Raw genomic sequence first — 21,865 nt, 5'->3', positions numbered from 1 at the left:
GAACTCAAAAACACCACTGGTAATCGGACCAGACACACACGCACACACTTCTCTGCACTACCTCATCAAAGAGGACAGCTTCTCTCTCGGAGTCTGACAGAGTGTACCATTTTGAGTTTCTGAAGGATTAAAATACAGTGTTGTATTGGGGCACCATCTTAGATATTAAAATAAGATTAAACTTGTCCCACCCAGGGCCCATATGTCAGAAGACACTGATTGAGTCAGGACAGATGATCCATATGCATTAGCTGGGCCATTGGACCACAGTCCTGGACAGAGGCTGGACAATGAATTGTTCTCTGCAAAGAATGAGGCCTCTGTTTAGGGAAGCTTGACACGCAGTGAGAGGGAGAGAGGCTAGAGAAAGAGAGGGAGGCAGGGATGTGGTTGTGAAGAGAGTGTTCTGTTCAGTCTCTTGTTCTACAGTATTTATACATATACAGGAGCCACATGCTACTATAGAATGGCAGATAAAGCCTGAGTAGATGCATACGTAAGAACTAAAGGCTGCTGCAGGTAGTAGTTCTCACAGTGTATCTGTAAAACCATAATGGTTCAACCCCACATCCTACCAAGATCTGTGCAGACCTACGTTATAGTCTTCATGATGTTCATAACTTCACGCTTTCTCGCTGTATCACACAGGAACCTAGTGTGTGGCATCAGGAAGGAGAGGCATCAGCTGACGCGATCTGAGAAAGACGGCATCCTAGCAGTTCCTCGTAGGCTACTCTACCCCTTTGTCTTCCAAATGATAGTTTGAACTACCACCAAGCTATTTGCAGTAATAGATTCACTTTCAGTTATAGCCAACGGAAACTCAGCCTTCCCCATTACGCACATGCCCCAGAAACGCTCGATGAGGCCCGCAGCATGGAATCGTGCGAGAAAGAGACTTTATCCAATTCTTTTGAAGCTGGAGAAACACTTCGCACGAGCCTCAATGCCTGCCTGGATGAGCTGAAATCTGGCCTGAATGAATACAAGAAATACATCAAAGAGCTGTGCGATGACTGTGTTTCTTTGTCCAAAAGCTCGTGGGAAAATCCGAGGCCACTATTACCAAACACAGAAAGTCACTTGAACCCCTAGAACCCATGCTTGAACTTCTAGAATCCAGTCTTTTCGAGATGGAAGATTAAAAGAAGGTTCTCTCCTTGCTCAATCAATCTAGAAGAAGGAATTGAAAAGAACAATGCTATTTCCTACTTAACAGAGTATATCCCCAAATTGTTCCCACTGCTGTCTGGTTCTCCCATAGAACTTAAAGTATGTGCTGTCACCACATAGGCATACCTCGGCCTAACAAGAAGAGGATCATGATAATGAAGCTTCTCCGGTATACTGACGCCGACCACATGGTCAAGGCTTCCAGGGATTAATCACTGGATATTGCGGCCAAGCCGTGCTCTTTGCCCATGACTTCAGTGCGCACACCAGGAGCAGACACCATTCCTGCTACCCTCTGATGAACAAGGCACGGGAGGCCGGCTACCAAAGCCTTCCTCCTCTACCCATTAACCATCAAGTTGACTCGGGCGACAGAGCAGCTAACCTTCCAGAACATTACCACGGCTGAATGCTTCATTGCATCCTGGGACTCTACTGCAATGAAAATTAATTACTTGAAAATAATACAATGAGATTTTCTGGATTTTTGTGTTAGATTCAGTCTCTCACAGTTGAAGTGTACCTATGTTGAAAATGACAGACCTCTACATGCTTTGTAAGTAGGAAAACCTGTAAAATCGGCAGCGTATCAAATACTTATTCTCCTCACTGTATATATATTCCAACTCAAACAAACATCTGTTCATAATGGAACAAAGATATACCAGCAGTAGATATTAACTGCAGTACCCTCTGGTCCAGTATCACATTTTCATCAAGAAACCCAAAACGCCCACTATAATTTTGCCCATGAGTTATGCGATTCCCCAAAACTTTCCAGATGAACATATGTCTGTATGCTCTGCCCCCAGGGTACTCTTGGCACATTTATTCATATGGTCTGGAAGTGCCCAGAGGTTTTCTCCTTTAGGCATTCTGTGGCTTCATCACTATCAGGCATTTTGTCTAAACCATCCCATGTCTGCCTAATGTGCTTCTGTTTAATGACGACTCTTCACTGATCATAACATACAGGCAGAGAAAGATTTGGCTTGCCGGCCCAACAGCAGCCAAGACACTCTGCCACATCAGAAATGTATTTACTAATGGACATAGCTCAAGTTGAACTCTCGATCTCTCGGTTGCATGTTGCAAAATCAGAGAATATTAACATGTGTACAACAACACTTGGCAGTATGAAATCATTACTTAGGGGCCAGTATTTTGATGTTTGGATGAAAAATGTACTCAAATGAAACTGCCTATTTCTCAGGCCCAGAATCTAGAATATGCATATAATTGTCAGATTACGATAGAAAACACTCTAAAGTTTCCAAAACGGACAAATTATTGTCTGAGTATAACAGAACTGATACTGCAGGCGAAAACCTGAGGAAAATCCAACCAGGAAGTGCTGTTTTTCCTGTAACCTCTCTGTTCCATTGCCTGCCTTCCCTCCATTTAAAGGGATATCAACCAGATTCCTTTCTCTATGGCTTCCACATGGTGTGAACAGTCTTTGGACAGTTTCAGGCTTTTATTCTGAAAAATTAGCGAGAAAGATCACATCGTGTCATTGGATGGCTGGGTGCCAGCAGAGTTTTGCATGCGTGAGCAGCTTGGAGCAGACATTTTCTCTCTCACTCCTATTGAAAAAGCTACGGTCCGGTTGAAATATGATTGATTATTTATTGTAAAAACAACCTGAGGATTGATTATAAAAAACGTTTGACATGTTTCTACAAACTTTATAGATAGTATTTGGAATTTGTCTGCCCCGTCGTGACCGCTCGAGCTTGTGGATTTCTGAACATAACGCGCCTTGTCAACAAAAAAAGTTATAAAAAGTTGATCACAAAAAAAAGAAACCTAGTGTGACAAGTTGAGTGTAACTGAGGGTAAGATAGTAAGTGCCAGTGAGAGTCAAAGAGACTAAAATGTTGCTGTTTCAAAACCAAGCAGGAGTAGGCTTCTGTTGTGTTCTTGCGAAACACATCTAACCCTTGTGGGAGTATAAATGTTGTATGAAGACAAAGATAAGGTTGTCAGCAACTTTGGTGCTATACTAAGAGCTTGATACACAGTTTTACAAAATACCAAAATACTGGTACCGACAGTGATGGGAATGAAAAAAGGAAGCGCTGAGTTGAAAGTGTGTATCTGAATGTGCGTGTGTTTGTGTGTTGTGTGTCTCTCTCTTTGTGTGTGTGTGTGTGTGTGTGTCAAAACAACTTAACCAGGCTGTTTCTGAACCCTCTCAATGTTTCAGCTGACAGTCATGGGGCAGAGGGGAAGCTTTAACTCTAGATGTCAAGTTGTGTTTTTAGTCCATTGATCAAGGGTTAGGCTACAACAGGGTTAGGATTAACCCTGACCCTTATGTGATTTTCCCCCTCGCATTTCCTTGGTGGTATTCAGTGTTATAAAATGGTTAAAAGTAAGTGCCGTTGGGAACCTATATTGATCAAGGATTAGGCTTCAGCATTCTGAAGTAGTTTTATGGGTGTTTTTTTCTCTTTCCTTGTATGCTTCAGTAATTATATAAATCGATAGTTTAAGCCTTTTTATCTCACATGGCTTTGATATTTAGTCAGTAAATAAATTATTAACACTATGACTTCGGAAGTGTGAATTATTCTCTTTTCTCGTAATGACGAACTTGTCACATACTTAATATTCTCACACAAGGTTTTGCCAAGATGGTTCACTTCAACTCTGTGAGGAACAAGATACTGTAGTTTAGTGAAAGCTATATGAACAAGAGACTGAAAAACTGGCAACAACAAAAACCCTAACCCCAATGGTTGTTTCTAGTCAGTTGTGGTGTAGATTCTAGTCCCAACCATAGCCCAACAGCCTGGTAGGTAAATATCTGATTAGTACCACCATTTTACTTATCTAAAAACATTATTACTTGTCTTACAGGATCAACGTGATAACAATGTGCTGATTCCATAGGAAAATAATAACACTGTGTCATACCGAAGGATGGAAGATTGGTTCTTCCATCTTTGTGGGGACCAAACATCCCCAAAAGTCCCAACAAGGAAAATTATCCCTTGTGGGGACATTTCCCACGTCCCCATGATGACAACAGATATTATAAGCTTAGGGGTTAGGGTTACAATTAGGGTTAGGGGTTAGGTTTAGGGTTATAGTAGGTTAGGGTTAAAGTAAAGGGTTATCCTATAAAATAGGATTTTGAATAGAAATCCATTTTAGGTGCCCATAGGGATAGAAGAACAGGGTGTGTGTGTGTGTGTGTGTGTGTGTGTGTGTGTGTAAAACCCTTATTTGGCACCTGTTATATTTTGGGACCCAGCTTCTAATTTGCTTGCGCTGTAGCGTCCAACAAATATGACGGTCATATTGTGTGTTATGATTATAATATAATAATAATATAATAATATAATATATGCCATTTAGCTGACGCTTTTATCCAAAGCGACTTACAGTCATGTGTGCATACATTCTACGTATGGGTGGTCCCGGGAATCGAACCCACTACCCTGGCGTTACAAGCGCCATGCTCTACCAACTGAGCCACAGAAGGACCATGAGAAATGCAGCATGTACATCTAGGTCAAAGATAATGACCGAGCTACACACAGCACCAGAAAAATAGGTGTTTGGAACACATTTTTTAAACAGCCTTTGTGTCAATGTAGATAAGGTTGAGCTTTCCAGTGGCATTTGGAATATGTCTCATGTCATTTAGGGGATTGAATGTTACATTGTAATATTGTCTAATCTTGTTGCCAGCCCTATGCAGCTCTCTGTGGATTAGTTTATAAACCCTTATGTAAAGTATACTTATGTACCTTATCTAAAGTGTGACAAAACACTTCCATTGTGTGGTGGGGCTGGGTACTGTGACAGGAAAAATAACAACTTCAATTGTCTCTGTATAATGGATAAATACAGAGGAATTGTATAGCATTGTGTCTGTCTGACTGAAGGTTCTGTGGTTGTCTCGGGCAGGCGGAACGGAGCAGTGGCGAAGGGAACTCCCGGAACATTCCGGAGTCGATGCATCACGGCAGCTTGGAGAACAACCTCGATCTGGACCTGAGCGGCATCCCAGACTCCCAACGCTACCTCGACTCCTCCCACCGCAGCCTAGACTCCTCCTACCGCTCCCTGCCCCCCGGACTCAACAGCTTGCAGCAGAAGATCCTCAGGGTTTGTTGTTTAATGGCTATAAAGATTTCCTAGAGTTTAGAGTGGTGGGCCAGCAACAGGGGGGAGGGATGCTGGTTCAAATCCAAAGGCCGATTGGAATATCTTGTGGGCCGCAAGAGGGTTCCTGGCATAAGTATCCTAGATGTAATCGCTTGCCATTATACCCTGCCATTATACAACGTGTTTGTGTGCCTAGCAGGTTTGGCTAAAATCAAAATGAATTTCTGTGTACTGTAAGGAACATGGTAAAGAACAAGAAGGCCCGTTTATGCTCCCAATTAATGCTTTATTGACAACGTTTCGATCGGAAACAAATTTTCATCAGGTTTAACGGACTGAGTGCTCACTTCGCAAAATATACACATTTACACCTCGTATGACCAGGCGTCCGCATGCTTCCCAGTTCGAAAGAGTTTGTGTATATATTATGACAACATTTTGTGACGTTTTTCTTTGTTTTGGACTTCTTCAGTAAGTGTTTTTATGGCTGTTCGGGCACACACATTTTTTTCTCAGAGCATGCCTTAAGTCGGTAGCTGAAGTCTACTACCCTTCGCCGATGACTGGTCAACAGTAGGGATTCATCAATAAAGTCTTTGTTATCATTCAACGAGAGGCAACTCGTTTTCACGCACATTTTTTCATTGAGAAATACTGCACCAAACATCTTAGTTAGATGTAAAATTGCGTAACTAAGATTACTTCATCAATTTTTTATTATTTTTTAAAATTACATTTATTTAGTCGTCTTAGATTACTTGACTATTTTGAAGAAGTTTATACTGGCTACAAAATAGACAAACGGTATTATCAAAGATTTACATAACTAACCCAAATAGACCACCGCCTGACACTGATCCGGTGCTCCATGTCCTTTCCTACCGCTCCGTTAAAAATCACTCCACGCTCACAGGAAAAAAACTCCGGCTCCAAATTTGCTCCATTAATTAAAATCACAATTGAATTAACACCCATCTTTTTTTGTGACTACCTGGACCTACAATTGTCTTTAGGTATTGAAACCAAACCATATGGGTTTGAATGAAAAGTATTTGAATAAACATGAAAAGGTGAATGTAAGAAGCGAACATCATTTTAAATGGACTACATTTCATATTAAACAGTACATAAACACTCCAAATAGGTCAGGAGCCAGACAGGGAGCATAAGAAGGAACACAACAAATATTATTTAGGCTATATTATTTCAAGGCTATATATAGGCTATAGTACATTGTGAAAGATTTGCGAGTGCGACACAATAGGCTGGTAGGGACATAAAGAGCTCAACATTTAAACAACATTTTGTTGTATTAAATCATTAAGAGTCTATAAATTGCACATACTTGTAATTCAATTGTGACTTACTTATAATTAAATACAAGGATAAAATGAAAAATGACACAGTTGAAGTCGAAAGTTTACATACACCTTAGCCAAATACATTTGAACTCCTTTTTTCACAATTCCTGACATTTCATCCTGGTAAAAATCCCCTGTCTTAGGTCAGTTAGGATCACCAATTTATTGTAAGAATGTGAAATGTCAGAATAATAGAAAAGAGAATGATTTATTTCAGCTTTTATTTCTTTCATCACATTCCCAGTGAGTCAGAAGTTTACATACACTCAATTAGTATTTGGTAGCATTGCCTTTAAATTATTTAACTTGGGTCAAATGTTTCGGGTAGCCTTCCACAAGCTTTCCACAATAAGTTGGGGGAATTTTGGCCCATTCCTCCTGACAGAGCTGGTGTAACTGAGTCAGGTTTGTAGGCCTCCTTGCTTGCACACGCTTTTTCAGGTCTACCCACACATTTTCTATAGGATTGAGGTCAGGGCTTTCTGATGGCCACTCCAATACCTTGACTTTGTTGTCCTTAAGCCATTTTGCCACAACTTCAGAAGTATGCTTGAGGTCATTGTCCATTTGGAAGACCCATTTGCGACCAAGCTTTAACGTCCTGACTGATGTCTTGAGATGTTGCTTCAATATATCCACATCATTTTCCTCCCTCATGATGCCACCTATTTTGTGAAGTGCACCAGTCCCTGCTGCAGCAGCACCCACACAACATGAGGCTGCCACCCCCGTGCTTCACCTTTGGGATGGTGTTCTTCAGCTTGCAAGCCTCCCCTTTTTCCACCAAACATAATGATGGCCATTATGGCCAAATAGTTTGATTTTTGTTTCATCAGACCAGAGGACATTTCTCCAAAAAGTACCATCTTTGTCCCCATGTGGAGTTGTAAACCGTAGTCTGGATTTTTTATGGTGGTTTTGGAGCAGTGGCTTCTTCCTTGCTGAGTGGCCTTTCAGGTTATGTCGATATTGGACTCGTTTTACTGTGGATATAGATACTTTTGTACCTTTTTCCCCCGGCATCTTCACAAGGTCCTTTGCTGTTGTTCTGGGGTTGATTTACACTTTTCGTATGTATGTCCATCTCTAGGAGACAGAACGCGTCTCCTTCCTGAGCGGTATGACAGCTGCATGGTCCCATGGTGTTTATACTTGCATACTATTTCTTGTACAGATGAACTTGGTACCTTCAGGCGTTTGGAAATCAAAACGGAACACTCCTTGAACGTGGGAATTACGCCTATTGGCTCGTTCTAGCATGTATTTGCATATTTCCGTTAGTGAAGTCCTACTCTGAAGTGCACATGTGCAATATTAGAATTATCCTTTGCACTTCTTCTTAACAACACACTTTTTTGAAACCCACTCTGTTCAAAACAGATTCTATTTTTCAAAACATAGAACTGTATTGAGATCAAATGTTTCACCGGATGCAGAACACAGGAGTAAAATCAGGACTCTTGATCAGAAAACGCCTGTGGTTGCGCATTTCATGGAGGCTCGTCACATCAGCTCTCTGAGATACATTGGTATCGAACATGTTAAGGCTCCTAGGAGGGGGGAGATACTGATAATCTATCACTGAGGAAATAATTGTATTGGACTCCAACATGTCTCCTAAAGGTCTGAACCAAGAGTTTGATGTCAGGCCATTTCTTACATGAATATGTTACGTTGATTTATTAAAATAAAACAAATTTAATGGAAATATTACATTTACATAATTATTCAGACCCTTTACTCAGAACATTGTTGAAGCACCTTTAGTAGCGATGGAGTGCTGCAGAGATGGTTGCCCTTCTGGAAGGTTGTCCCATGTCCACAGAGGATCTCTCGAGCGCTGTCAGAGTGACCATCGGTTTCTTGGTTCCCTTTTTTCTTTATTTACTTCACCTTTATTTGGAGGTTAATTCAAAATTAATTAAAAATCCTACAAATGTAATGTGATTTTCTGGATTTATTTTCTCATTTTGTTTGGTGGCTGACTAAATACTTTTTTGCCCCACTGTATATTTTTCTATTGTGTTATTAACTTTACATTTGTTTATGTGTAACTCTGTTTTGTTGTTTCTGTCGCACTGCTTTGCTTTATCTTGGCCAGGTTGCAGTTGTAAATGAGAGCTTGTTCTCAACTGGCCTACAAGCAAGATTTCTGGCTCTCACAGACCTGTAACTTCTTCTTTAAGAGGCTCCTCTGTCCTCCACTCTTTACCTGTATTAATGGCACCTGTTTGAACTTGTTATCTGTGTAAAAGACACCTGTCCACAACCTCAAACAGTCACACTCCAAACTCCACTATGGCCAAGACCAAAGAGCTGTCAAAGGACACCAGAAACAAAATTGTAGACCTGCACCAGGCTGGGAAGACTGCATCTGCAATAGGTAAGCGCTTGGTTTGAAGAAATCAACTGTGGGAGCAATTATTAGGAAATGGAAGACATACAAGACCACTGATAATCTCCCTCGATCTGGGGCTCCACGCAAGATCTCACCCCGTGGGGTCAAAATGATCACAAGAACGGTGAGCAAAAATCTGCAGAGAGCTGGGACCAAAGTAACAAAGCCTACCATCAGTAACACGCTACGCCGCCAGGGACTCAAATCCTGCAGTGCCAGACGTGTCCCCCTGCTTAAGCCAGTACATGTCCAGGCCTGTCTGAAGTTTGCTAGAGAGCATTTGGATGATCCAGAAGAAGATTGGGAGAATGTCACATGGTCAGACGAAACCAAAATATAACTTTTTGGTAAAAACTCAACATGTCGTGTTTGGAGGACAAAGTATGCTGAGTTGCATCTAAAGAACACCATACCTACTTTGAAGCATGAACATCATGCTTTGGGGCTGTTTTTCTGCAAAGGGACCAGGACGACTGATCCGTGTAAAGGAAAGAATGAATGGGGCCATGTATCGTGATATTTCCATCAGCAAGGGCATTGAAGATGAAACGTGGCTGGGTCTTTCAGCATGACAATGATCCCAAACACACCGCCCGGGCAATGAAGGAGTGGCCTAGCCAGACTCCAGATCTCAACCCCATAGAACATCTTTGGAGGGAGTTGAAAGTCCGTGTTGCCCAGCAACAGCCCCAAAACATCACTGCTCTAGAGGAGATCTGCATGGAGGAATGGGCCAAAATACCAGCAACAGTTTGTGAAAACATTTGACCTCTGTCATTGCCAACAAAGGGCATATAACAAAGTATTGAGATAAACTTTTGTTATTGACCAAATACTTATTTTCCACCATAATTTGCAAATAATTCATTAAAAATCCTACAATGTGATTTTCTGGATTTTGTTTCTCATTTTGTCTGTCATAGTTGAAGTGTACCTGTGATGAAAATTCAAGGCCTCTCTCATATTTAAGTGGGAGAACTTGTACAATTGGTGGCTGACTAAATACTTTTTTGCCCCACTGTATCTTATATCGTTTTCAAGGTAGTCTTGTTGTTAATCCCACCACAGTGTCCGATTTCAAATAGGATTTACAGGGAAAGCACCACCAACGATTATGTTAGGTCACCAACAACTCACTAAAATACACAGCCAATTTTACCAGCCAAAGAGAGGAAAAAAAGCACAAAGAGATAAAATGAATCACTAACCTTTGATAATCTTCATCAGATGACATTCATAGGACTTCATGTTACACAATACTTGCATGTGTTGTTTGATAAAGGTCATATTTATATTAAAAAAATCTGAGTTTACATTGGCGCGTTACATTCACTAGTTCCAAAAACATCCAGTGATTTTACATAGCCACATCGATTCAACAGAAATACTCCTCATAAATGTAGATGATAATACAAGTTATACACATATAATTATAGATATACCTCTCCTTAATGCAACCGCTGTGTCAGATTTCAAAAAAACTTTACGGAAAAAGAAACCCATGCAGTAATCTGAGACGGCGCTCCGAAGTAAAAATCACCACAGCCGCAAGATGGCGTCAACATAAACAAGAAATGTCATGATAAATATACCCTTACCTTTGATTATCAACATCAGAAAGCACTCCAGGAATCCCAGGTCCACAGTAAATGTTTGTTTTGTTCGATAATATCCGTTATTTATGTCCAAATACCTTCTTTTGTTAGCGTGTTTGGTATACATATCCAAACGCTCATTCTGGTCAGCGTTACATCGGACAAAAACTTCAAAAAGTTATATTACAGCTGGAAGAAACATTTCAAACTAAGTACAGAATCAATCATTAGGATGTGTTTGACATATAGCTTCAATAAAGTTCCAACCGGAGTATTCCTTCTTGTCTTCATGGGAACGCAAGTGGGTACCATGAGGAATAAGCGTGATCAGAAAATGGCTGCTTGATAGACACCTGATACATTCTGCTCCCATTCACTCTCACAACACCATAGAAGTCTCGTTAAAATGTATATTATTGGTTGACATCTAGTGGAACCCCTAGGCAGTGCAACAACATTAATATCTCAAGGGGATTTCATTGGGGACTCTGGTGAATACATACAAAGCTCAGGAATTTGCCTGCCATATGAGTTCTGTGATACTCACAGGCATCATTCAAACAGTTTTAGGAGCTTCAGAGTGTTTTCTATCCAATACTAATAATACTATGCATATATTAGCAACTGAGACTGAGGAGCAGGTTGTTTACTTTCGGCACCTTATTCATCCAAGCTACTCAATACTGCCCCCCAGCCATAAGAAGTTAAGCATATCCCACAAACTTTTGAATGGTAGTTTATGTAACTAAGCTATTTAATTTTTTTTTTTCATTTCAATTTTCATTAGGAAAATTTTCCAAAAAACTGTTTTCGCGTTGTCATTATGGAGTATTGTGTGTAGTTTGTTGAGGGAAAAATACATTGAATACATTTTAGAATAAGGCTGCAACGTAACAAAATGATCAATGGGTCTGAATACTTTCCGAATGCACTGTATGTACCTCTGTGATTAATTATGATTGACTATGCGCAAAAGTGAATTGAATTGTTTCCACACCGCCATGTATGAAGTGTGTATATTTTGCGATGCGAGCGCTGTCTGTTTGACCTGATGACTATCCATTTCGAGTGGAAATGTTGTCAATAAAGCGGTGAATTTGGAGCATTAAACAGTGTGCAGGCCTTTCCTGTTCTTTACATGTAATTCCTCATTGGTACATGAGGCACATGTATTCCTCATTGGTACATGTATTCCTCATTGGCCCAACACCTACCGTTTTTAAAGATGTGCATATGACCACAAACCTTTTTCTGTAAAGAACATGGGCCATAAAGTATCCTTCTTCTCCTTCCCAAGGTGACAGAGCAACTGAAGATTGAGAAGGAGTCACGGGACGACAATGTGATAGAGTACCTGAAACTGGTGAACAGTGTCGACAAGCAGCAGGTGTTTGTTTACCATTTTAACGCTTGTGCTTTCTTTTCTTTCTTGCACTCGCACTCACACTCGTATTTTATTACAAGAATACAATCTGATTGCTAAGTGTCCCCCTTATGTAAATGTTGATGCAGGTGGGGCGCATCAAGCATGTCTTTGAGAAGAAGAACCAGAAGTCAGCTCACAGCATTGCCCACATGCAGAAAAAGCTTGAGCAGTATCATAAGAAGATGAAGGACAGCAGCGAGAAGGACGCCAGCTCCCAACACCACAGCATCTCTAAAGAGAGCTCAAAGGACATGCTAAGCCACACCATGAGCAACGTGAGCAGTGGTAGTGGACGACACCCACTGGACAAGATCAAGACAGTAGGGCCTGGCGTCTCGCTCTCGCCACCCTTCTTTTTCAGCAAGCCCCGGGACTTTGCCAACCTCATCAGGTACCGATGCAGTGTTGCATGCTGACCAGACAGAATCGCACATCCTCGGTGGCTGCAGTGGATATGGATTCATCAGGCCACCATAGGACACAGATTTGTTCATCTCTGACGATAGATAATAGTTCATCTTCTTTTTTCTCTTTTTCTTCAGGAACAAGTTTGGCAGTGCCGACAACATCGCTCACCTGAAGACCTACCTCGACACGCCCTCTCCCTTCCACTCTGAAGGAACAGGGCGGGCCTTGAGTGGGAGTGCCACCTTAGTGAGTGGGAAGACCCCTGCCGCCACGTCCACGCCCAAGTACACCAGCGATGATGAGTGTTCCTCGGGCACGTCCCTGTCGGCGGACAGCAACGGGAACGCAATGGCTCTGGGCGTTGGCCTGGGTCTAGAAGTGGGTGTCGGGGCGGTGATGACCCCAGGGCAGATCCTGGAGTCTGGGGACAGCCAGGAGAGGCTGGGCCTGACCACGGAAGAGGTTAGGGAGATCAGGGAGGCCCAGGGGCAGCTGGAGGAGGACATGGAGGGATTCAAGACCCAGTTCAAGAAAGACTACAGCTTCATCACCCAAACGCTGCAAGAGGAGAGATACAGGTCAGGTCACAGTTATATACACTATACAGTGCATTCGGAAAGTATTCAGGCCCCATGGCTCTTTTCACATTTTGTTACGTTTTACAGCCTTATTATAAAATTGATGAAATCATTTTTTCCCTCATCAATCTACACACAATAACTTATAACGACGACAAAACTAAAACTTTTTGGAGAAATATCCTCTGGTCTGATGAAACAAAAATGGAACTGTTTGGTCATAATGACCATTGTTATGTTTGGTGGAAAAAGGGGGAGGCTTGCAAGCCGAAGAACACCATCCCAACCATTAAGTACAGGGGTGGCAGCATCATGTTGTGGGGGTGCTTTGCTGCAGGAGGGACTGGTGCACTTCACAAAATAGATGGCAACATGAGGCAGGAAAATTATGTGGATATATTGAAGCAACATCTCAAGACATCAGTAAAGAAAGTTAAAGCTTGGTCGCAAATGGGTCTTCCAAATGGACAATGACCCCAAGCATACTTCCAACGTTGTGGCAAAATGACCCACTGGGAATTTGATGAAAGAAATAAACGCGGAAATAAATCCCTCTCTCTACTTTAATTCTGACATATCACATTCTTAAAATAAAGTGGTGATCCTAACTGATCTAAGACTGGGATTTACCAATTGTAGTGTTTCTGTAATTATATTTCCTGGTAGGTATGACCAATCACAGTGTAAATATAATTGTATTTCCTGGTAGGTGTGAGCGGTTGGAGGACCAGCTGAATGATCTGACTGAGCTCCACCAGGCCGAGACAGCCGACCTGAAACAGGAGCTGGCCAGCATTGAGGAGAGAGTGGCCTACCAAGCCTACGAGAGGGCTAGAGACATACAGGTACTGTACACACACACTGGTGCATTGCTACTGTCGTCAGTACAATGACAGCAGCTAGCTGTTCCCATAGACTTCCAGTCATAGAGCCAATGACTATCAATTGAAAGAAATGTATATTTAAAAAATGACATCATATTTTTTGCAGTTTCCCCTATAAATTAATATAGGGAAACACTGCACACAATTTAGATTACTCTCTAAACTGCTTTTATTTGAAACAAATCCTTGCTTCTATGTTGAAATTGAATTCTGAACCCAAAGGCGACGTTTTCTAGACAGGGTTTATAGACCACGTTCTTCCTTCCCTCTCTCTCCCCCTCTCCCTCCCCCTCTACAGGAGGCCCTAGAGTCATGCCAGACGCGGGTCTCTAAACTAGAGCTCCAGCAGCAGCAGCAACAAACCGTACAGCTTGAGTCCCGTGATGCCAGGGTGCTTCTGGGTAAAAGTATCAACATCATGCTCGCCATCGTCACCGTGATCCTTGTATGCGTCTCCACGGCCGCCAAGTTCGCCGCACCCCTACTGCGGAGCCGTCGCCACGTGATGGGCACCTTCCTGGGCATGTGTCTGTTGGCGCTGTTCTGGAGGAACTGGGAGAATCTACAGTGTGCTGTGGAGAGGGTCCTCGTGCCAGCCTGAGGGGGGACAATAGTCTAATGCTGTCCATGTCACTCACTGCAACAAATGATCTATGGACTGATCTCAGAACTCCAACAAAACAGCCTATTGGGGTAGTAAAATGCAGAAGGTGCATAATGCAAAAGAAGTCCGCTGGGGGGAAATGGAGCTAGCAAAGCATGGTCACTGACTGGTTAATCACATCACGTAGAATAACACTGAATATCAAGACATTGTGGGGTGAATGAACACACAATGACTGACACAACAACAGAAACGACAACCACACTGCTTAAGAATGTTGTAATCCTTGATCAATGCTGTTTCTCGCAATTGTAAGGTTTAATCGATGCTCCCAGAAACAAGTCTTGCAGTATTAAGTCCATCATGAGAGACTACTGACTTCAACATATAGGTTCTCTATTGGTCAGAAGAGGGGATGCTGTCCAGATCGTACTGCAACAAATAATTTCCAGACAGTCAGATCACGTGCATAGTGCAGAAGAATTGCGATAGAGCAAAGCATGATTGGGGAAAGATGGGAGCTGGGTAAAGCATGGTTACTAACTGACTGACTGTTCATTATACAGTATATTGCTGGATCACAATCTCCAATGGCTCTGAGAGGGTTGGTAGGTTGGTCACGGCACACAATCATCAGAAGGCACGGTTGCATCACGGTTGTCTTACGGTCGCAGAGGTTCATGGTTCTTCACCCTATCCACGCCATCAATACACACACGCACACACACAACTCAGCCTTACAGTCCACAATACAGGAGTCAGGGAGGTGGACATCTTGTTTTGATCTTTTATGTCTTAAGGCTTATGTCTTACAGCCAATCCTCATTCCTTCTTTATTACCTTGCCTGCAGTCAGAAGTTTGTCAGCCTTCTTTTACAACTGTTGTTGACTTGGTTAGTTTACTTCTTTTATTGGATACATTTTAAAAGTGAAATATGTTTGATTGCTTCTTCTTTTTTTTTAACAGCCACTTGTTTGTTTGTTTGTTTATAGGAAAGGATGTTCTCTGTTTCCCTCTAGATGGAGAAATGACGGGATGCTGTCTGAAGGTTTTGGGGGATGTAAAAAAAAGAATCATATATATATTTTCTCATATAGAAACGTATACATACGAACAACAAATTACAGACACAGCCAAACAATGACTACATCTCATCTGCCCGGAAACAGCATGCTCACACCCCCATCCCTAGTGCCTGCATTATTGTTTGCCACCCTTCCTGAAATTGCACCAATTTGTTTTTCTCAGTCGCCCCTACTATTTCCATATTTCAATAATACCGAATGCCAATAGTTAAAAATGAATAGATAGAGAAAGTATTTCTCGGAGAGGAGGAGGGACTGATAAGGTTGATTTGACCATTTGATTGATGTATGTTGACCTTCTAGAGGAAGTAGTGGACTCTCCATAACACTGTCATATGAGGCTTTGGGTTCTTTTACTGTTCCTCTCAAAACACTTTTTTTTCTGTTCCAGTGGGTGATAGGCTCGCTAGCTACTCTAGTCCAATGAGAAGCAACTGAGCATTGAGCAGCCTTACATATATATATACTCCACAGTGGACAGAGGACCCTACAGGTTTGCTTCAAGATAAGCCATAAAAGGAGTATATTTTATGGGACGTCTGGGGGGGGGGGGTCGACTAGTACGAGGACTAGTATCTGTATGTGGACTTAACATGACAGATACAGACCATGTCTAATGTTTGTTTGTTGTAATAACATTTCCTCTAATTTGTTTGTTTGTATTGACCTAGTCACGCACAGACGGGGTTTTTGTTATTTACCTGCTGCTGACTGTATGTACAGTATGAGATTTGGGTAATACTTTATTTTACAGCACAGTTTAAGATGGTTCTAGTGTTTGCAAGACTCGGGTAACTTTCCCAAAATGTCCATGTTTTCCATAAATCCTGTTTTATTAGGATTCCCAATTCTCTGCTTATTCCCATTTTGATTCCAGGAATCTTCCAACCATGGATATGGGGAAAGTTACCGGTATTTTGCAATTATTACGTAATTAGCGTTTTAACATTTTCATTTCTAACTATAGTACCTGCTAAACAGGGGGTACAGAGATGATTTATGTTCCTCTGTTTGTAACGCCAGGATAGTGGGTTCGATTCCCGGGACCACCCATACGTAGAATGTATGCACACATGACTGTAAGTCGCTTTGGATAAAAGCATCTGCTAAATGGCATATATTATTGATTACACCTGAAGAATTTTCCTGAACATGGATTAGATTTATTACAGTCTCTTATTCATCTTCAGTGAACATGGATTAGATTCATTAGTCTCTTATTCATCTTCAGTGAACATGGATTTGATTCATTACAGTCTCTTATTCATCTACAGTGAACATGGATTTGATTCATTACAGACTCTTATTCATCTTCAGTGAACATGGATTAGATTCATTAGTCTCTTATTCATCTTCAGTGAACATGGATTTGATTCATTACAGTCTCTTATTCATCTACAGTGAACATGGATTAGATTTATTACAGTCTCTTATTCATCTTCAGTGAACATGGATTAGATTCATTAGTCTCTTATTCATCTTCAGTGAACATGGATTTGATTCATTAGTCTCTTATTCATCTTCAGTGAACATGGATTTGATTCATTACAGTCTCTTATTCATCTTCAGTGAACATGGATTAGATTCATTAGTCTCTTATTCATCTTCAGTGAACATGGATTTGATTCATTACAGTCTCTTATTCATCTACAGTGAACATGGATTTGATTCATTACAGTCTCTTATTCATCTTCAGTGAACATGGATTAGATTCATTAGTCTCTTATTCATCTTCAGTGAACATGGATTTGATTCATTACAGTCTCTTATTCATCTTCAGTGAACATGGATTTGATTCATTAGAGTCTCTTATTCATCTTCAGTTAACATGGATTAGATTCATTCGTCTCTTATTCATCTTCAGTGAACATGGATTTGATTCATTACAGTCTCTTATTCATCTACAGTGAACATGGATTAGATTTATTACAGTCTCTTATTCATCTTCAGTGAACATGGATTAGATTCATTAGTCTCTTATTCATCTTCAGTGAACATGGATTTGATTCATTACAGTCTCTTATTCATCTACAGTGAACATGGATTTGATTCATTACAGACTCTTATTCATCTTCAGTGAACATGGATTAGATTCATTAGTCTCTTATTCATCTTCAGTGAACATGGATTTGATTCATTACAGTCTCTTATTCATCTACAGTGAACATGGATTAGATTTATTACAGTCTCTTATTCATCTTCAGTGAACATGGATTAGATTCATTAGTCTCTTATTCATCTTCAGTGAACATGGATTTGATTCATTAGTCTCTTATTCATCTTCAGTGAACATGGATTTGATTCATTACAGTCTCTTATTCATCTTCAGTGAACATGGATTAGATTCATTAGTCTCTTATTCATCTTCAGTGAACATGGATTTGATTCATTACAGTCTCTTATTCATCTACAGTGAACATGGATTTGATTCATTACAGTCTCTTATTCATCTTCAGTGAACATGGATTAGATTCATTAGTCTCTTATTCATCTTCAGTGAACATGGATTTGATTCATTACAGTCTCTTATTCATCTTCAGTGAACATGGATTTGATTCATTAGAGTCTCTTATTCATCTTCAGTTAACATGGATTAGATTCATTAGTCTCTTATTCATCTTCAGTGAACATGGATTTGATTCATTACAGTCTCTTATTCATCTACAGTGAACATGGATTAGATTTATTACAGTCTCTTATTCATCTTCAGTGAACATGGATTAGATTCATTAGTCTCTTATTCATCTTCAGTGAACATGGATTTGATTCATTACAGACTCTTATTCATCTACAGTGAACATGGATTTGATTCATTACAGACTCTTATTCATCTACAGTGAATATGGATTTGATTCATTACAGACTCTTATTCATCTACAGTGAACATGGATTTGATTCATTACAGACTCTTATTCATCTACAGTGAACATGGATTAGATTCATTACAGACTCTTATTCATCTTCACTGCATAATAATATGATTTATCTGCTCTCATACATTATGTGCCTTCTTGTATGCAACAATTCTGTTTAAATTAAACAAAAAAATGTAGTCAACAAACCACTCCATGATATTTGAGCGAGTGGGATATTTTGTGCTTGCCTGTCAGATATTTGCCTATGATTAAAAAAAAAATTAAAGTCAGGAATACCACCTTAGTGGTATGAATGACAGTAATGGTCAAAATAATGAATAAACTAATGAAATAAAGTAATTATTAGTTCATTCATGTCTGAGGTTTCTCCATTGATAAAGTTGAGCTGTCAACTGTCCAGGTCTGTTCTATAACCACAAGGGGGTGTAAGTGCTTCAACATAAATCCTGATGAATAGTTACCTGAACAGTGCAACAGCATCCTCGACTGGCCATGATATATCATGACATGATTCCTCTACTAAGCTCTCTCCCGTCTAGTTTCCGTCTAACACTGCAGTGAATCAAGGTCTGTCTGTCCGTGGATCGATTCCAGTGTAACTATGGCAAAAATGACCCCTCTTTCTCTCTCGGGGTGTGTGTGTTGTCTCCAACAGGGCGGCCATCCATGGGTTTCTAGTGTAGTGTTGATGTTCACAGAAAGAGATGCTGCTTAGCCTGGCGGGGGGGGGTAAGAAAACAGATTTCCTCTGCCTCTGCGATGTGGGTCACCTATCTGGCAGTGCCGTGTGTGTGTATGTTTGAGCCTGCGTGACCGAATTTGTGACTACCGGCATGTCAGGAATAAGTGCAGAGAGAGAGAGAGAAGGAATGAGGATGGTACATAGATATGTATGAGTACAGTGTTCTAACTCTAGATAGATAGCAGTATCAAAAAAGTAAAATAAGATACTGTAGCTAGCTGTATCTGACTGTGTGGATCACTGGTACCCATGTAATAGCTCTATCTAGCTCTGTGACGGATGGGAGCCATAGACTGGGAGGTTGGAGCTTAAAACAGCCAGCCACACACTCTCAGTTTGTGTGTGTTGTGTGGGTGGACTAGCTCTGGTTGGCTTTGTGGAACAGCGAAGGCCTCTAGGGGAAAACACAAGCATCTCAGATGTGTATGAGCATGGATATGAGCATGGATATGACTACGAGCTACACACACACTCTGGGACACAGGGATTAAGAGATGAAGTAGTGGGTATAAATGGAGGGGCAATCATTTCTCAATTCTCTCCAATCTGTTTTCTGTAAAGCTGTGTTTATTATGCACATAAAGAGAGAGAGCAAGAGAGAGCGAGAGCTGTCTGGATGTAACCTCATCGTTGAGTGTTTTCCATTCATTACTTCCCAGCTGTGTGTGTGTGTGTGTGTGTGTGTGTGTGTGTGTGTGTGTGTGTGTGTGTGTGTGTGTGTGTGTGTGTGTGTGTGTGTGTGTGTGTGTGTGTGTGTGTGTGTGTGTGTGTGTGTGTGTGTGTGTGTGTGTGTGGCTGGCTGGCTGCAGCCTATTAACTTGGCTCTGCTTCATAATGAGCTAGTAATTATCCTGGGACTTCATCAATTCTCTACAGACACACACAGAGGATGCATCCTAAAAGGCACCCTATTCCCTATATAGTGCGCTACTTTTGACCAGAACCTATGGACTTTAGCGCGCTATATAGGGAATGGGGTGCAATTTAGGACAAAGCCGCAGTGCAGAGGGGCTGGAGAGCCTCCTCAGGTTGGCATGGTGACCACAGCAGGCCAGGGGATGGGTCGTGGAAGTGAGCACTGTAAAGCGCTACTGGAGGAGAATGGGGTGAGGGTGAGATTATTTTTTCGTAGAGAAAGTTTAGACAATGTGTGCAAATTCATTGTCAAATCAAAATCATTTTTTGATGTTACATCAATGCCATCCCTTAATTTGTGTGTGTGTGTGTTTATTTCTCAGATGGGAAAGTTATGACCTCGCCAACCAACTTTCAGGCGATGATTTAAACTGCTCTGGCAGTATAAGACCCTTCCTATTTCCTGTTGATGCTGTCATAGCAACAGCACATGTTTATCTTCACCTCGCCCTCTATTATAACAAAGTTTGTCCCGGTTTTATTAATTATAATACAATGTATCAATGCACTTTGAAACACATGAACAAATTGTTATACACACCACAAGACATGTAACCCTACAATATACACTACATTACCAAAAGTATGTGGACACCTGTTGAACATCTCATTCCAATGCCATGGGTGTTAATATGGAGTTGTTCCCCCCTTTGCTGTTATAACAGTCTCCACTCTTCTGGGAAGGCTTTCCACTAGATGTTTGAACATTGCTGTGGGGACTTGCTTCCATTCAGCCCCTAGAGCATTAGTGAGGTTGGGCACCGATGTTGGGCGATTAGGCCTGTCTTGCAGTTGGCGTTCCAATTCATTCCAAAGGTGTTCGATGGGGTTGAGGTCAGGGCTCTTTGCAGGCCAGTCAAGTTCTTCCACACCGATCTCGACAAACCATTTCTGTATGGACCTCGCTTTGTGCACATGGGCATTGTCATGCTGAAACAGAAAAGGGCCTTCCCCAAACTGTTGCCACAAAGTTGTCTAGAATGTAATTTTTTGCTGTACCTCTAAGATTTCGCTTCACTAGAAATAAGGGGCCTAGCCCGAACCTTGACAAATAGCCCCAGGCCATTATTCCTCCTCCGCCAAACTTTACAGTTGGAACCATGTATTGGGGCAGGTAGTGTTCGCCTGGCATCCGCCAAACCCAGATTCGTCAGTCGCACTGCCAGATGGTGAAGTGTGAATCATCACTCCAGAGAACGCTTTTCCACTGCCTCAGAGTCCAATAGTGTCGCGCTTGACACCACCAGCAGACGCTTGGCATTGTGCATGGTGATCTTAGGCTTGGAAACATGGAAACCCATTTCATGAAGCTCCCGACGAACAGTTATTGTGCTCACGTCGCTTCCAGAGGCAGTTTGGAACTCGTAGTGAGTGTTACAACCGAGGACATGCAATTTTTGCACGCTATTCTGTAAGCTTGTGTGGCCTACCACTTCGTGGGTGAGCCGTTGTTGCTCCTAGACATTTCTTCTTCACAATAACAGTACTTGCCGTTGTCCGGGGCAGCTTTAGCAGGGTAGAACATTTTACAAACTGACTTGTTGGAAAGGTGGCATCCTATGACCGTGCCATGATGAAAGTCACTGAACTCTTCAGTAAGGCCATTCTACTGCCAATGTTTGTCTATGGAGATTGCATGGCTGTGTGCTCGATTTCATAGACCTGTCAGCAACAGATGTGGCTGAAATAGCTGAATC

At 41.4% G+C, this 21,865-nt stretch overlaps 1 protein-coding gene across 1 annotated transcript in view; it reads left to right on the top strand.

Moving 5' to 3' along the window:
- The window catches only part of LOC118400916 (transmembrane and coiled-coil domain protein 3-like), a 34,764-nt gene extending 15,903 nt beyond the window's left edge, over positions 1–18,861 (top strand). Inside the window, exons 2-7 of the mRNA XM_035797923.2 lie at positions 5,095–5,295; positions 11,947–12,036; positions 12,162–12,466; positions 12,618–13,061; positions 13,771–13,906; positions 14,244–18,861. Of these exons, the coding sequence (XP_035653816.1) occupies positions 5,095–5,295; positions 11,947–12,036; positions 12,162–12,466; positions 12,618–13,061; positions 13,771–13,906; positions 14,244–14,546 (1,479 nt within the window). The 3' untranslated portion in view covers positions 14,547–18,861. The remainder of the gene's footprint in view (positions 1–5,094; positions 5,296–11,946; positions 12,037–12,161; positions 12,467–12,617; positions 13,062–13,770; positions 13,907–14,243) is intronic.
- The last annotated feature ends 3,004 nt before the right edge of the window (positions 18,862–21,865 follow it).

This window comes from Oncorhynchus keta, chromosome 22, assembly GCF_023373465.1.
Source record: "Oncorhynchus keta strain PuntledgeMale-10-30-2019 chromosome 22, Oket_V2, whole genome shotgun sequence".
Classification (NCBI taxonomy): domain Eukaryota; kingdom Metazoa; phylum Chordata; class Actinopteri; order Salmoniformes; family Salmonidae; genus Oncorhynchus; species Oncorhynchus keta.
The sequence above is the reverse complement of the archived record's forward strand: the minus strand, read 5'-3'. Positions and strand labels throughout refer to the sequence as shown.